The sequence below is a fragment of the Chlorocebus sabaeus genome, chromosome 1, assembly GCF_047675955.1.
Source record: "Chlorocebus sabaeus isolate Y175 chromosome 1, mChlSab1.0.hap1, whole genome shotgun sequence".
Taxonomy (NCBI): Eukaryota; Metazoa; Chordata; class Mammalia; order Primates; family Cercopithecidae; genus Chlorocebus; species Chlorocebus sabaeus.
The window spans coordinates 127,971,974-127,989,547 of record NC_132904.1 but is presented as its reverse complement, the minus strand read 5'-3'; the positions used below and the strand labels follow the sequence as shown (position 1 = coordinate 127,989,547).

The window sequence follows — 17,574 nt, the reverse complement described above, 5'->3', positions numbered from 1 at the left end:
AGGTGAAGCTGACCTGGAAACGCAAGTGCCGTCATTCCTGTGTGTTTTGGCTCGGACCCATTTCTGACTCTCGGTTCCTCTTTTGTGGCTAGAGGTGAGGTTTGGAGGTAGGGTTTGGAGGACTGGTTGATGGCAGATTATTTAAAACTAAACACGATGTTTCAAGCTGGCTTTCTGTTTTGTTTTTGGTGGGGAGATTTTTTTTTTTGGTTTATGGGAGTTTTCTTGCTTATTTTCTGTGACAGTGACTTTCTGCTGCCTCCCAGAAATAATCGGGCCTAAATTCTTCTCCCTGACTAGACTTGGCCTTTGCCCATGTTGTGTGGTGAGATGTTTGAGCACAAGCAGGACACTGGCAGCCCTGGCCAGGACCTCCTGAAGGCACTGAAAATGCAGTCCCTATCAGACGCACCTTCACCTTACCTCTGTGTGCGGATGGAGGAGGTCCTATGTCCTTCCTGTTTGTCATCTCAGCACTTACCACCCCTCCATCCCAGGAGGGTTTAAAAGCCCATCCTCCCCATCCTTCAAACCTGAGCCAGGCAGGCTGTGACCCCACCCCGCTGTAGAATGAGGTACCACACCAGGTGAAGAGGGACATGGAACACTTTTTAATGTCAAGTCAGAGACAACCCCACCCTCCCGGATCCCCCAATCCCACTTTCCCTCATCACATCCAGGACCGCCCCCCCCCCCCCCGAGGACTCTCTGGTTCCCAGATTTTCAGGGGAGGGAAAAAAAAGATTACCTAAAAATTGCATTTTCTTCTCTTTCATACACACTCACACAAAGGTGGGAAATTAAATAAAATAAACCAAGAGGATTAAACTCTCCAGTGGTCACGAAGGCATCAGAGATTCCCATAATGGGCTAAAGCAAGTGGGTACTGACGGTTCTGCTTGTTCAGTTGCTTGCTGTCTGTTAATGCCACAGAGCAGGATGGAGAAAGCAGGGCCACCTGGGGTGGCCGACGCGCAGAGCCACACCTGGAAAGATGCTGCGCCTGGTATTAGTCGGATTTTTTTTATCTTTTCACTTTTTATAAATGTCTCTGACATGTAAATAACCCAAGAAAATAAAAAGGCAGGAGCTGATTACACAATTACCAGTAAACTCTATCATCTTTTAGAAGATCAACACACAGCTAACGCCATATACAGCATGCAGTAATGTCTGAGAAAGGACCCTGCGGAGAAATAAAATGGCTAGAACTCTAACAAAAAAAATATATGTATATATATACTGTATAATATATGTCATCAAAAGAAGCATAGCCAACAAACCCAAGATACAGTGCAGATCACCTTTCCATTTCTAAACAGTGTGTAGAGAGCATAGTATTGTCTGCATGAGATGCCACAGTCGGGAGGAATCTGTAGCGCTGGTGGAGATGTTGGTTAAATCGGATGTATTTTTTGGTGGATATGCCAAATCCTCACCAGGCGATTAGTGCCTGGTGTCTGGTCCACCAGTTGTAAACCTAGTTAAGAAGTACACTATTCATTTTTACTGTTTAACAAACATACTTCTCTTCACCCTTTTCAGTTGTATTTTTTTAGTTTTGTCTTGTTTTTGCACTAAGTTCTAGACTCATATCAGAAAATATAATTAATAAAATTAATAATGAATCAGAATCCCTTGTTATCCATGATGTCCATGTAGTAAAATGATAAAAAAAAAAAAAAAAAAAAAAAAAAAAAAAAGTTTAACGGTATCTTTTGTGACTGTTGTTTGTGGGATTGTTGTTGCTGTCGGACGGTCTTACTTTGTTTCCTTTTTCTTTCTTTCTCTTCTTATTTCACGTTTCACAACACACACCGTGGCAGCACAGTCTACCAAAGTGCCCACAGCGCCACGCTTGGGCCGGAAGGTCTCACTCTGTTCGTCTCTATGGACGGATTGAATTTGGGATGGCCAGCTCCAGAATGTTCCACGTGGGGGCACTCTGTGGGCAGAGTGGCTGAGCCCTTGCCCACACTGGCACCAGAGAGGTCACACGATGCAGCTTGCAGTGGGTCCAAGCCGGGTGTGCTGCGTTCTTCCCGTTTGGGAAAAGAAAGAAAACTCCGTTGTACCTAAATATCTGCAAGGCAATTTTCAATTTCTTTCTGAAAACTTTCCCCCCCCAAAGTATTCTTTGTTCCCCTCCCTCAAATTTCTGTCCCATGAGGCTGTGTTTCTTCTAATTTCATTTGTAAATATCTGATTGGTTGCTGTCGGTGTTGCCAGTGCTGTTGTGTTGGTGGTGGTGGTGGCGGCAGCCTTTCCCGGGTGGGGAAGTGGCACTCACATCAAAATTTGAGAAGCAGGTGCAAGACCAGAAGAGGCAGCAGCCAGACGCAGCCTGCCCTCCTCGACGTGCCGTTGCTCACCTCGCTGACAGCGCCCGGGCCTGTGGAGAGAACATATACTCGCCGTGAGTGGGCTGGGAGAAAATGGAAGGAAAGCCCGGTGGTTGCCTGGTCTGCTGTCATTCGGCCTTGCCCCTGGTGAGGCGTCCCTCTAAGTGAAACACGTGGTGTTCCAGCCCCAGCTTGAGAAGTGAACGTTCTATGGCTCACATCCCCCAGACACACACACTATATAACAGGAAGCCTTCCCCTGCAAGGAGAACATGAGGCTCAGGTTAAAGCGTCCTGGACCTTCTTCCTTACTGTGTCATAACATGCAAAGGCCATGGCTCAGGCTCAAATTCAAGAAGACGGTGGCAGATTCATTAATATCCTACAGAGCTTTAACAAAGTCAGACTACTGTACTGAGTGCCTCATCACCCATCCACTTCTGAGCCCCGCCTGCCTGAAACACTCACCTACCCTCCAGCTGCTTGGCCTGTGGCTCAGAAAAGAACCTGTTGGACAAAACAATTTGGACAAAACAATCCGTCTGCCTGCTGCTTCTGCTGCCTTGGGCGCAGAGGCCATCCTGCCAATCACTCTGCCCCGGGCAGGGCACCAGGGTTCCACCTGGAGCACCTGACCTCTTCCCCATCTGGATGGGGTAAGAGCAGATGCAGCTCAAGGATCACATGCCTGCAAGGCCAAAGCCAGCCCACATGGATGGAGGTGAGTCAAAGAAAGGAACAGGAAGCCTTCCTGTGCATGTGGATGTAACTGGAGATTAATGAGGACACTGGGATGCAGAACTTGCCCCAGTGTATGTCCTTTGGTGGGGTGGTAGGGGGTACTTTTCCCTAGGAGGCACACACTGACATGGCCTACAAACAGATACTCTTTGAGATGGAGACACAAACACAGGAGGCAGGAGAACTGCAAGGCAGTACAGTTCCCCAACAGCTTCCCTATTGTTCTGAAACATACGTTTTCTGGCTACCTCAGCCCTTGTGGCCAAGAAACCCCATGACCAGTGGAGCTTTGATTTCTGTAGAGTACGTAAGGTTGGATGCCCAGATGAATTAGGTACCCAAGGAACCAGGCCACCTTCTCAGACTGGACCTGCTCTGGCACACTCTGTTACATTGAATAGAGGTGTTTAAAGCTGGTGGCCTCACTAAGTCCATGTCCTCCTGGGCTAGGGAATAAGGAACAAAGCCAGAACCTGCCCGCCTGACTTGGATGCTCAGCGTTGGAGACATTTCTGGCTAAAGCAAATCAAAATCAAAACAGGCTTCTCGATTCCATTTGGGATTATTCCATCAAGTCTAGAACTCTTGGCTTGAAGGCAGTGCCCTTACAATTTTATGTCTTGGCCTTTTGGGATAAATCCCTAATTTGGGGACAGTGGCTAAATAGGTAGCCGCGAGATTGAAATGCAACAGGTCATCAACCTCACGTTTCCCTGGTGTCTGATTCGCAGTATCCGTAATGCCAGAACTTCTCAGCGGTGCAGATCCCCATGCTGAGAAGCCCGGGGAATACTTATTCTGTCTACCCTGCAGAAAGAAGAAAACACAAAACCAAAGATATCTGTGCTAGGATACAGGTGACCAAGGAGCATTCCTGGAAAGCTCCCGCGGTTTACATTTCAACAAGCAGAAATGCTTGTCATTTAGGATCGGTCACTAACTGGTTGTGTCTTCTAGAATCTAACTACTGTGTGTGCACAAAAACCATCACCAGACACTCCACTCCCTCTTTGTAGACGCTCACTCTGTCATCTACACAGCACATTCTTTGGAATCAAAGGAGAGAAGCTTCTGCCAGATGCCTTCAAGGGTGAGAGATTGTTTCTCTGCTCTGCGGGAGTCCTTCCCCTCCGGGCAACTCCAATATTCCTCCCACCAAGGCCCTTGTCTGTGCCTGAGGCCGAGGACGCTGAGATGACAAGGGTGGCTCTGAGTCCACGTGGCCCAGCAGGCCTTTATGGAAGCCGGGTTGCATGTTTTGCCTCAACGGAGTCAGCAGTCACATTCTATCTTCATACGCATGAATCACATAGTACAATTCCATACGTGTCCTGCACACTGGAGTCCTTAACTCCCGGCAGGACACACAGCTGTCAGCACACTGCTCTGCCGCTTTCATCCCTTATGCGCTCCTGAACGCCTATGTACATCTCTGAAACCCATTTCCCGTTCAATTCCCACACACTCCCACCTCCTGTCTCCCGCTCCCTCACCATGACTAAGAAGATGCCCTGGGTAAAAGAGATGGAAGACAAGTGTCCCTTCCCTGCACTGAGGTTCTCTTCTCTCTTCTGCGTTCCCTCCTTGCAGCGAAGCCTCCAGGGAGGATAATGCCACAGCCCAGCAGGGGCCTGGCGTGGTTACCATGTAAGGGAATGTTGAAACCTTGTTTCCAGGCTGGGGACTCTGCAGCTCGGAGACGACTGAGAGTGGGCAAACACCCCCTGTGGCACATCTCAATGGCCCTGCGGCTATGCCAGGCACTCTCCCTGGGTGCCTGTGTTTGGTCTCCTTGCTACGCCCCTCAGAGTTCTTTTGTGGATCTACTTCACGCTGGGCAGCACTACACAGAGCTTGTAAGGACGAGTCCTCACCTGTTGTGTTAGAAAATTCTTCCTATGGAAGACAGAAAAAGGCCACCAAGTGCCTGCCAGCCATTCTCTTGCTTGTAGTATATCTGGGAAAAGCTCGGGAAAAGCCTGAGCGGCCTCTCTGAAGCTCTCCGTCTCCACCTCAGGCTGGCGAGTGGCTGGCACTGACTATGTGACCATATCCAGTCTGCACAGCCCACCCCACAGGCACAGGCACTCGCCACCCCGGAACCTGTCTGTCTCATCTAGGACACCAGACCTGGACCAAGCTGGACAGAAGGAGAAGGAAACAGGGGTAGCCCTGAGGCAGGGGCATTCCACACATCCTCTCAAAAGAGACAGTCTGCACCATCTCATCTTTCAATTCCCAAAAATATTCACCAATTGAGCCTTGCCACCTATGGCCTTGACCCCTGGAATTTATTCCTTATGCTAATTCCAGGGTGATGTTTCTACCCCAAATTGATCATGATCCTCATTTATTTGAGGCCAACAGGTTAGCACCAAGCCCAGCTTCTAAGTGGAACGAGTACTACATTTCGTGATGTGCCTGCAGTCTGCATCCTTGGTGTCTCTTCTTGCCACACCTAGTTCGGTGCCCTTGCCTCTTGCCACATAGCCACATGTGTGCACACAGGGGCGTGTCTTTTTTCCCACCCTCACACACTCTCCCCTCTGTCCGAAATATGCCTCACCCATATCACTCTTATTCTTCATTCCAGCTCCTCTTCCAGCCTTCAGACACCTCTTCCAGGCAGCCTTCCCTGCGTGGTTCAGTGCCATGCACATCCTGCTAGTACAATACTTACCACCCTGTGTCATAATTCTCTTTGCCTAACTTATTTGTATTTCCTCCTTTGTCCTCTGTGCAGTAAGTTCCTTAAGAGCAGAGTCTGTATCTCATTGGCCCATGGCAGGGATTCAACCAGTGTTTGTTGAAAGAAGGAGGGGGCGTTGCCACTCATGCTGACATATCCACATTTATTTGTCGTTGTATTTTACTTTTGCTTAAAATTATATTTGAAGAAAACAAAACAAAAACGTTTTTCATACCTTGCCATCCGCTTTATCTCAATTTCCTCTTCCAAATACCTTTACTCTCCTTTTCTAACTATATCCAATACAAGTAACTGAGAATTGCTGTGGCTGAGTGTCTATCTACATAGAAGCAAAGTCATGTCAATTAGGATTTCAGATAGAGTGCTTGCATTTGGAAAGCTATCACAACACCTTAATGACACTCATGTAGGAGATGAGAATTATTATCTTCCTTTCTAACATGTGGAAACTGAACTTCAGGGAGCTTAAGTGACTTTCCCAAGTCCCCTGACTTCTATCTTGAAATGCACCCATCTTCCCAGTATCTCAGAGATGCATCTTCAGAGAATAAAGAGAAGAGAGTGTGGCTGCATGGCCTGCTCCACCTGGGTACAGGTTAAGGTGAGAAACGCAGGCGTGCCACTGGGCTGCCTCCCGCAGGCCATCCCACACTGAATGAATGCTATGTGGAAGGATTCCACGAGATGAAGACCTTAGGTCCAGGCGGGCTTGGAACACAGCACCCTGGGATCAAGGCCCTCTCAAAGCCAGTGTGGGCCAGAGCGACAGCTCAGCCCATCTGCCTAGTGACATGGGCCATGCAGATGAGGCCTCCATTCTTCATTCAGCCACGCCTCCACTCCACAGTGAATGCCTTTATTGCCTCTATCTCATTAGAGAGCTGCGGAGGCCTAAAGAGACTAATTACCAGGACAGTTAGGGTCCCAGAGAACTGTGATGAGTGTCAATTATCCATCGGAAACATCTGGCAGGAATGAAAGCTTCAAATAAGATGCATTTTATTCGTAGCCAAGTGACTCACCCAAGAACCTCCCCCTTCCTCCCATCTTCCCCTCCCTGCCGCCACTCCCCTTCCAGCTCCAAGTTAGAGACATAGAAAGAATGGTGCAAGCAAGGGCAGCATGCAGGGCCAAGGTCTAAGAAGATCGCTGCATTAGAGCATCCGTGTGTGAGGAAAGAGGCAGGTCTGGTGCAGAGAAGCCCAGAGATGGAGCTATTCTGGGCACTGATAGGTGCTCATTAGTGCCGCCAGCAAAGAGAAGTTAGGCTGCTGCAAGTGGGATCTACCCAGGAAGGATTGGATGTCCTTGGGGATAGGGTTAATCTAAATTGACACTGAGGTGGCTCAAGGTCAGGGGAGGGTTCCCTCTGCGCTGCTTCCTGGAGTTAGCTCAGGAAAGAAGGCATCTGGGAGGAAAGTGAAGAGTTTTACATACCCCACACCCACCAAGGCAGCAGCTGTCTGAAAAATATACAAACCTTTCCAAGGGGTCAGGGCTGTAGTTTTCACTTCTAAAAGAAATTAAAAACAAGCCACTGTTAAGGTCAAAAGCAGATGGAGGTGCTCACTTTGCCCTCAGATGATTTCAGGAAGAAGCTGGCGCCCCTGGCGCAGCAGTGTCCCTGGGCCTCTTGCACGTGTCCCTTGCTGTCCTGACCACTGCCCAGCCCTCCTATATGACCCCCTCTGGTTTTCTGGTTTACTTGGGCAGCCAGTTGCCACAAAAGGTGTGCAGGTTGCTGGAGAAGGATGTGAATGACAGTCAGGTTGGACCACAGACGGAAGCAGAGCCAAGATGTCTACCTGATTTTAGCAGGTGACACAGCTGCACCTTTGGAGCCTGAGGCACCAAACCAAATCTCCTTTGTAGAACAACTTTCTTTGGTCATCAGGCTATCCTCTAATTAGTTGAAGCCTGTAGGCCTTACGTATAAAGTTGATTGCTGCATATGGATTTATACTACAGCATTTGAATGTAGGTGCTCATGCTGTATTTGAAATGCAAAAGTTTGACTGGCATTTAGCTATGCATTTAGAAACACTAGTGAGTTAGCTTCCATGTTCCAGAGGAGCCCAAACCATTGATATCTGACTTCTCTTGAAGAGCTGGATAATACCAAGCTGGTTCCACAGGGCTTCATCTCTCTGGGGCACCCTGCAGCTATGACCCACACCCGTGCTGCTGCAGTTGCACTTGCTAGGATCTCCCTGTAGAAATGCTGGGATCCTGGCCCCTCTCTGCTGCCTAGACTGTGAAAGATCTCCATTTCACCAGCTTCAGCTCTCAGAACAACCTACAGAGCCTCTCTACCTTTTCTGTGGATAGTAGATGCCTTGTTTGGCCTGAATTTGGAATGATCTCTAATCTTTTACTTCCCTCTTTGTTGTTCACCCTGGATACAGAGAGGATGGAAAATGACACTAAAGCTTTTTGCATCAAAGTGACACCTTGGGAGTCTGTGTTCTCTGTGCAAAGGTCCTCGCATACAGAAAGACAACCTAGATATAACTCATCCTAAAAGCAACTAAAACATTTGCTCAAAGTCAGATGAATACATACCTGTGCATTCACGCCCTCAGTCTATTCTTTAAAATCACCTGACACATGATATCCCTCTTGATTTAAGTGGGCATTAGCGACCCTGAGAAGCCACTCTGAAGGTACAAAGAGGGAAAGGGTTCATCTACGATCAAAAGTTTTGTGATTGAGAAAATATCTGATGTACAACAGGATGGTAGGGAAAAGCCAGGGGTGACGATGCCGTGTTGCCTGTGCATTTAACAAGGACGGTCCCTTGAAGGGCTTGCTGGGCCCCAGAAACAAGTTCAGAAGCTAAGGATGGGGGGCCATTTTCATCAATTGTCTTATTTAGGTACTAGTGATTTTTCAGCCTCTCTGTGCCAAGAAAAAAGATAACTGGAAGGAGGAAGGATGGACTGAAGACAGACTTCGGGAGATAAAGTAGTCATAAAACTTTTACCCCCAAACCACAAGCAGTTTGGGGGTGCTCATCCAGAGAGTGATCTGGGTGCTGGTTCAGACTGTGCTGGAGGAAGGATCCCGGAAGAGCTTTCACCTGGCAGTTGAGATTATCAGAAAGATGAATGCATTGAAAGCACAAGTTCCTCCTGGAAATACCAGAGGTTTTCTATAAACAAAGACCCCCCAAAAACTTCAGCTTAATTATTCCATCCAGATGGCTTTTTTTTTTCTCTTCATCTGAATCTCCAACACACGCTACTTGAAAGATTGCCAACTCTTTTTAGTGTCCACATAGGTAAAAAACAATTTGATGCTCATCTTAGACTTTAGCTAGAACTCATCCTTGGGCTTTCCCAGGCAGCAACTGTTCAACCCTTCTGGTCAACTAGAGCGTCCTTTTGATACCACTTCTAACCCACCACAATGAGGTGGAAATGCCAGGATATTTTCATATATACTCTACACCCATCATGCTCATTCCAGTCCACCCCCCCTTGCTTTGGTACTAAGAAGACATGCTGGCACTGTCCTCTGTGCCATGCTTGACATGCTTCTGTCCAGTGTGTGTTGTGTCCCGCTTCCAGAAACAGGAGACTTGCTTGAGCCATCAAAGCTAATGCTGGCCATAAGCTCAAGTCTTTGAGTAACATCTTGACTATCAGGAACATAAACAATCCCTGAAAATTCAAGTGTGTCAAGCATGCATTTTCCACACCAAGGCTTTAACTGAAACTTAATTGATCTCTTTGTTAATGGTATATTAACAGTAGGTCAGGGAGGGTAGGAAAATATGTTGAAAAGAAAGAAGAATGATGGAAGGAAGGAAGAAAGAAAGGAAAAGAGGGAGGGAGGAAGAAAGGGAGGGAGACAGAAAGGAAGAAGGGGAGAGAGGAAAGGGGAAGGGGGAAAGAGGAAAAAAAAAAAGAAGAAAACAACAGTGAAAAGAACCCTCCCACCCCAACTCTAAGTCAATATTCAATGTCTGCTCAATCCAGAAAGTAATATTTTTGCCAGCAAAGCTAATTTGGCTGAATCCGAGTGTCCAGTTAAGCAAAGGGCTGTTGTCTGGCTCCTATGGGCAGAGGAGGGCTGGTTTCATGTGAAGATGGATATACAAACCTTCTAGCAAGAGGGTGAGGGACTTTTGTTTCTTTTGTACTTTCTGTTATCTAGACACACACATACCATAGAAATGCTTAACTACTGGATGACTTGACCTAATTAACTGTCTTTAATCCTCTGCAGGGAAGAACTAATAATCTCTTCTGCTGCAATAGTTTCTTTCTGATATACAGAGTTTACTTTAGTCCCCTATTCTTTAATAAATTGCTTTGATGGTCACTGTGAGGTTTACAGACATTAATTAGCCAACCTTTCCCAGCCCACTGATACCATCAAATCTGACTTAATGCCTAGAAGATAAAAGACAAAGGGCCAGTGGGTGGAAAATAAACAGCCATGGAGCCGCTGAGTTTGCACTGTGGCCTGAGTGCACTTTCCTGTGCAGAAGTCCAGTGAGGGATGGTGGAACATCCTTGAGTCCTTATTTATCACTGTGAGAGTCCTGCACCACCAAATATTAACAGGAGAGGTGACATGCAATCTGTTTTGTTTGCAAAAGGGAAGCAGAAAAATACTTCAATGGTGGCAGAAAATGCTGAGGAAGAATGAAATTCTCTTATCAAAATACTTCTAGTCCATCCAGATATTGGTTAGCAAAATAGCTTTGAACTTCTCTTAAAGCCAAGTGTACTCTGTCAGTGGAAATCAACGCATTCATATAAATCTTTCCCGGTATTTCCGAGGTAAGGTGAGTATAACTTGGAGGGTATTTCCTGAGAAAATACATAGCTCTCTATTGTATTGAAGACTAGCAAGCGAGGCGGGGGAATGAACACATGAGTGCGGTAAATGAGCCCAGGTGCAAGGGCTGTCTTCTCTAAATTATTTCTCATTGTACAAGAGTCCAGCAGCTCTACTGAAGACTGTACTAATCCAACTGTCAGAACGTTTTAGATGTCCACAGTCTTCTTCGCTGACCCATTCTCCTACACCTAAGAAGGTTGCTGAGATGAGGGGTTGAGCACATCCAAAGAATCAGAGTAGCAAGTTGGCAAAGAAAGCCTTCCACCCAGAGTCATCAGTTCACGGGAGAGAAGGGAGCAGCCCAGCTTTGTCTCAGCAGATGGGGCCAAAAATAATGTCTCTTGCTCCTTGTGCCCTGCTCAGTGACCAGGCAGAGTAACCTGTTTGCTTTCGTTTGTGTTTCTGGTTGGTTTTCCTGCGGTTGACTTTGATATGGGATGATGTTCTCTCTGTGAGTTGAGTACACCTTCCGTTAAATACTCTCTTTTAAAAGTCCCTACCTGAGTTTCAAAAGCTCCAATTTCCTCTGCGAATGAAGATCTCAGTTGTCAGAACTAGCTCAGTCCTTCCAAAAGCATAGCCATAGCAATGCGTGCCCATGCTCCAGGCTCTCTCACTTCCCTGGTACTGTATGTTACCCACTTTTCTACTGCTCTCTATTTTATGTCTGTGAATACGCTCACATGGAGGTTCAATAAACACAAGTTGAATCATAGGTTGAATCTGAGTAAGTCTATTGACACTTTTCCTTTCTATTTCTTTGTTTCATTTTCTTGCTTGTGGCTCATCACTGTGGTGCTGTACATCACTAAGGTGAGTAACGCAGTCCTCTCTCTTTCCATGATAAAGGTACTTTTTTTCATCTATCAAGCGCTTCCCATGTAATGCATTTCTTTTCATCTACCCCTCCACCTCCGAAGTCTACAGCCATCCTCCGATGACAGTTTGCAAGGCCAGAATGTGAGGAGATGAACAGGGTGGTGTGGGATGAGGTGGGGAGAGGAGGTCAGGGGATTGGGGTGGAAGGTGGGAGAAGCATTCCCCTCCCTGGCTTCACAGCTGCCTTCCTGAAAGGCTACTGCTGTGGTCAGCACTGTCCTTAGGGTGAGAGCAGTGCACGTGACACACATTTTATTCCACTGCTTGCTTGGATGCTTAGTCATAGTCTTAATGAGTCACTCACTCTAGGTTAGTGAGAAAATTGGAAGGGATGTGCAAAGACAGGCAAGAGATGCAGGAGATATTTGCAGGGGAGGGCTGTAAATGGAAGAGGATGTAAAGGGACTGTGGAGAAGGGGCTGAGAAATGAGTGAAGAACACCCTGTGATGTTCCGCTGAGGGGCGTCCTTGTCTTTCAGTTTACGTCTGGAGATTCAACATGCACCTCAGAGTTGTCAAAGCCTTTGTAATATGCATTCTCCATTGACTGTAGGAACAACTCTGTAAGGTGGATAAGGCAGATCAACTGTATTGTAGAGAAGAGGAAATAGAGTCCAAATAAGGCTTAGTGAGTTGCCCAAGACCAAAGAACTACTAAATGCCAGGCCCTAAACTAGAAATCACTATGTACTGGCAACCACTCATGCAGCACCATGCCTATCTTCCTCCTTTGGAGAACCTCGTGAGCCAGTTGATGCATTTGACAGAATATCTGAATCCTCGTGTGCTTGGTGTCTGATTCTGCTGCTGAGGGACCATCAATAAGACCCTTTTCACGAAAACTGTTCAGTTGGTTGAAGTAGTCTGCCTACGGGTCCCAGACTCACTCTCTACGCCTTGCCTTTGTGCTAATCTCTGGGCTTGGAGAATTTAACGATACTTTTCTTTCTTTCCCCCTCCCAGCCCTGCTGGGGGAGTGTGAGCAAGGGATGAGGAGAGCGAAGGGAGCTTGAAGTCTCTCTGGCTCCCAATCACCTCCTTCACCAGCTTTCCACATCCTCTAAGACACTTTACAGACACAGGTAATACACAGCAGGGGATGGGGAGTGGGGAAGGGGGGCTCTGGGATAGAGGGAAGGGGAGACAAAACATAAAGCAAGGAAGATACTGACCTTGCAACAAAGTTGAGCTCGTAGGCTCATTTAGTTCTAAATCGGTTGAGGGACACACAGGAGAGAAAAATGAGAACAAACACATATATTATATACAGTGCTATATATTTGTCATATATAGTTTGTATACTGCCTTTCACAGACATTTCTGGGGGAATATATAAAAACAAGGAAGACAGAAACCAAAGGCGGTAGGTAGGACAAGGTGCGGCGAGAGAAATGCTGACATGCTTTATGTTTCCATATTGAATGCCATGGCTGGGAAGGCAGGGAGCTGGTTATGCCATACATTTCCTGGTGCAGTTGCATTCACTCTTAGCTCACGCTGAGCCAGGCTACCGATTGGATAACAAAGGACTACAGTTCCTTTCCAGATGACAGATTTGTTTCCCACTTCCCCACCTCTGTCATTTCATCTTAGGACACCAAGTTCAGGAATTTTTGCCCTTGGCACCATGGTAGGATCAAGCTCCCCAGAGCACCGTGATTGAGGAGTGCAGGAGCAGAACTCTCAGAGGTCCCTGCAAGCCCTGTAACCTTAGAGACCAGGTGCTTGTGATGGGAAGGACTAACCTGCTCCTATCTGACTTAAGTATTCCCAGACTGCCGGACTACGGTCTCTTGTACCAGAATTCCTCACTTCTCAATGTCTAGGCCACGTGGAGAGAGCGTGCAGTTCATGCACAAGTTGGTGGCAAAATGATGATAATTTTGCTGCCTTTCTGTAACGCCACAGGAGAATAAACTTCATCAAGAAGTTTGTGTATTCACAAAAAGTACATGCTGCTTTCCAACCTGCCCCAAGTGTGCTTGCTGGCTTTTAATGGAAACTGATATGGAAAATTCCCTAATAAATTCATATTTGTCAAAAGACCTCATTGACAGTGAGCCTCATTAATGAACCTAGGAGCCACAACAACGTCTAGACTATTGGCTGCAAATACTCATCTCGCACAGGAATGGGGGTTGCGAGCTCCACAGAACTATGTTACCCAGGCAGCATTTCCAGCGATGGGCTCCTCATGAATGATCTCTCAACTGAAGCTAACAAATTAAATTGGTTTCTGATTGAAACGTGCTGCAAACTTTTTCTCCCCTAGAGATTTAGCATGTTAAGGTTCCGAGACTTCTGGCATTAAAGGACATCCCCACATGTACCCCACTCATCTTGGTGTGACCCAGTCTTTCTAAACATATTTGAATATATACTATCACTTTTTCATGTCCTTTTAAGAAAACCCTGGACTCCAGAGAGCTGGCAATGGTAGAAACGTACCAAAGGAGGCACAGGGCAGGTGCTGATAGACCCATAGTGCAGGGGGGCACGGGAAGTAGACATTGTAATTGCTACACGTGTGCCTGCTGAAAAGAGCATATTTATGACCCACGCTTCACTGCTTTCCTTGTCATAAATGCCATCTATTCAACTCTTAGGAGAACTGTTTGCTGCTTCTCCCTATTCTCATCCTGAGATGGCTTAAGGGGAAGAAAAGCTGGGGAAATAGACAATCGTGATAAATCCAATGGCTGAACCATTTCACGCAACCAAGTCAGGAGAGAGAAGGTCAAAGTGGGGGACCGGGGGAGAAGGCTACTCCTGTGAGGACGAGGACTGCTGTGGGCAGAGAGCAGGACTTGGGACGGGTTAATGGGAAACTGAGGGGGAGCCTTAGATTTGCAAGGCAAGGGAAGGAGGGGTCTGTTCCTTCCTAATCCTGGTCTCTGTTCATGCAGACAGACGCCTGCCAAAAAAGCAAAAAGGCCTGACAAATGCAAGGGACACTTATCGTCCCTGTGTGAGAGATGCCAGACACATCAATCACTCAAATCACAGCTCTGCCCATTCCGAGCCACTGGCTCGGGGATCAAGGGCGGCTTTCTCCTTCCCAGCCCTCTCAGATAAAGCTGGCTTTACTGTTTGTGCCGGGTAGAACGCGGGAGGATGTAATGGGCAAGCAGAGATCCTGTGGTGAAGCAGTGCAGGCTCGTGATTTGGAGCAAGCCACATACGCTATCACCGAGGGCACGTGGCTGGGCTGTGGGATTATCCCAAAGTTCTCAGAATACAAGGAATTTGTGTTCTTGCAAATTATCTGTCAAATGCCTCCCCTTACTTCCCCATCATATTCAAGAGTGCTTGTTAACATGAGGGATTGGGGAAACAGATTTGAAAAATCTCAAGCTCAAAGAACTTGATGGGGTATGAAGGGATTTGCCCAAAAGCCAACCGGAATTTAATCCTGTGGCCTGTAGGGAGAATCTGCATTCATCATGAGAGGCCTGGAGCCCTGCCTGGTGGCACCGTCAAGACGGCAGGCTCACGTCTGCACAGCTCTCTGCTCACAGGGGCAGGCATCAGAGTTTACAAGGGAGCTCGCTCACTTGCTTCTGATATCAATACAGTAGCCAGATATGTGATGAAGGCGGGGCCCTTCACGTCCCAGCGACTGGAAACAGTTTTGGAAAAGGGAAAATTTTACAATAAGCCAGTGAGCAAAGACTGAAATAGCAAACGTTCCCCTCTGAGTTCTTGACTATTTTACCCAATTACGATTCCCAGAGTCAGTTTAGGAGCCGTCACTGAGAAAAAAAAAAAAAAAAAAAAAAAAATCAAATGTCATTTTTGGCATTCCAAAGTCTTTTTCTCCCGTCTCAGGATCTTTTCCATTATGGAATGAAACATAAACGTTCTTTTTCGTTTTTCTTTTCCCACTTCTGAGAACTGCTTTTATACATGTACTATACATATACTACTTTGTATACATGTCCACTGTCTGTCTCTGTCTCTCTTGTTCTTTCTCTTTCTGTCTCTGTCTCTCTGCCTCCTCCCTGTGTCTCTCTATCTCTGTCTCTCACTGTCTCTCTGTCTCCCTCTCTTTTCCTCTCTCTCCATTTCTTTCTTTCTCTCTTTTTTTTTTTCTCCCTCTCCGTGTCCACTGCTACCCTGCTAACCTCTGACCCTGGCCTTAAGGGGCCCTCCCACCCAGCTCTCGCTTTCTGCACCCTCTCCCCTCTTCTTGCCCAGCTCAGAGCACAGTCTCACCAAATAGCATGATGCTGGCATTGGTGTGGCCCAGCTTGTTGGAAGCCACGCAAGTGTAATTCCCATAGTCATGTTCAGAGACATTGAAGAAGATGAGTTTTGAGAGGAAAGGTCTGTTTTCCACTTTCACTCCTTTCTTTCCTTCAATCAGTCTGAGAGAAACAAGAGACAAAAACAAAAAAAAAGAAGAAGAAGAAAACAAGATGGTTATGTGTCCTCATAGGAAGAAGGTAGGCCCAGGGATGCGTGATCTTCTCCTTGCCCCGTTTCTGACATCATTATAACCACTATTTGATCCACTCGACCACACCATAAGGTAGCAGTAGTTCACACACAGTGGGTGGCACGTGTTTCCTGATTTTCACACATGTGCCTGGGGCGCTCCTGCCAGAACATCTGATCTTCCCAGCCTCTCATCCTTGCTTTGTGGCCTGACAGCAACGCCACAGCAAATACCCCCACCAGCTGTGTGGCATTCAGAACAATATGATTCACACGGTAGCTGCTCAAAAGTGTGGACTTGATGATGATGATGGTGATAACGAAGATGGTGATGGCGATGATGACAACCATGCCAATGAAAAACTCAAACCTCTGAGAGAAGAGCCACCTGAGGAATTTGAAAGAGGAATGTTTTTCAAGTACCTGGTAATCTAATTTCTCCTGAAGCACCAGAGGCATTGTATAGATAATACTTAATTTTTTGGCTATGAAGAGGAGAAAAATCATCATTTTCTCATCAGGGGACTCTGAAGGGCTTGGGAGGAGTGATCTGCCCAGACTATTACAGAGGATTAGTCTGGAGGGATTAGAGGTTCCTAAGAATATGTCCCTTTAGAGCCAGGACAGTCTCCCTGACCTCCACAATGGCAGCCCAGTAAGCCACGAGGATTGCATTGTCTTGGGGCCACTAAAGAAATGCCACAGGGAGTTAGTAGGGGGAAGTGAGGTATGCTTATTAGAACCATGGATTCTATTACCGGGCAGATAAAAGGGTAAGGAGAAAGCTGCTGTTGGAGTCAGTAGGCATGTATCCTCCTTCTCAGGAGGTTGTTAACAGCAATTCCTATGGCAATCATGGACACCACCTACCCTCCTTTGCAAGATTCTGAAATGTTCATTTCTTAGAATGAACTTTAAGCCAACCTTTTACTTTCCCTGAAACAATTTGTAATCCTTGCCCTGAAGCTGATTCTATGCTATGGGAAAGATGAATACTCTTGAGGCAAAAATCCCTTCTTGATGAAGGATCTCAGGGAATATGGACACACAGCTAAGTTTCCTGTTTAGGGCCGGGCTGGAGCACAACTTATAGCAAGCAGACAATGTCATAGTGGGAGCATACTGGAACAGATTCAGGGGACATGCTTTGGGGCAAATGGATGCTACTGAAAAAAACAGTACTCAAGGCAGAAAGAGAAAGTAAAGCACTGAGACAATGATGAGGAAATGCTTTGCGGACCGCACAATGGTATCAGTATAATGTATTTCTATGGAGTTAGACATAGATGACTCTTGCCCATCCCTGGGCCACAGCATGTTTTGGCATAGAGGGCAGCTGCTTTTTCTGAAGACCTGTCTCTGTGGGATTACAGAATAATTTTCTCCACTCCTGCAACTTACAGTAACCTTGATCAGAAAACAGAGGCAGGTTCTGGCTGGAGTTCTCACCCAACATCTGCCTCCAGGGAAGTCAGAAGATAGGTTGGACAGACTTGCCTTGCTTTTCATTATGTAGATGTTCCTCTGGGAGCCTTCCTCTCCAAAAGCTAGGGGCAATGAACTGGCCTGAGTCCACAACTTCATTAAAATGCTAGCACTGCCCAAATGGAATGA

The 17,574-nt window shown here is 46.7% G+C and overlaps 1 protein-coding gene across 8 annotated transcripts in view; it reads right to left on the bottom strand.

The window, feature by feature from the left end:
• Positions 1 to 587: 587 nt before the first annotated feature.
• Positions 588 to 17,574, bottom strand: part of NTM (neurotrimin) — a 1,227,126-nt gene continuing 1,210,139 nt past the window's right edge. For 3 of the 8 annotated variants that reach the window (XM_073022378.1, XM_008021540.3, XM_008021541.3), the window contains 4 exons: positions 15,739 to 15,890; positions 12,696 to 12,731; positions 7,274 to 7,306; positions 663 to 2,392 (listed from right to left, as the gene is read on the bottom strand). In XM_073022378.1, the coding sequence (XP_072878479.1) occupies positions 2,292 to 2,392; positions 7,274 to 7,306; positions 12,696 to 12,731; positions 15,739 to 15,890 (322 nt within the window). In that variant the 3' untranslated portion in view covers positions 663 to 2,291. Of the gene's footprint in view, positions 2,393 to 7,273; positions 7,307 to 12,695; positions 12,732 to 15,738; positions 15,891 to 17,574 lie in introns of all 8 variants that reach the window. The other 5 variants (XM_008021544.3, XM_008021542.3, XM_008021545.3 and 2 more) reach the window with 3 other exon arrangements.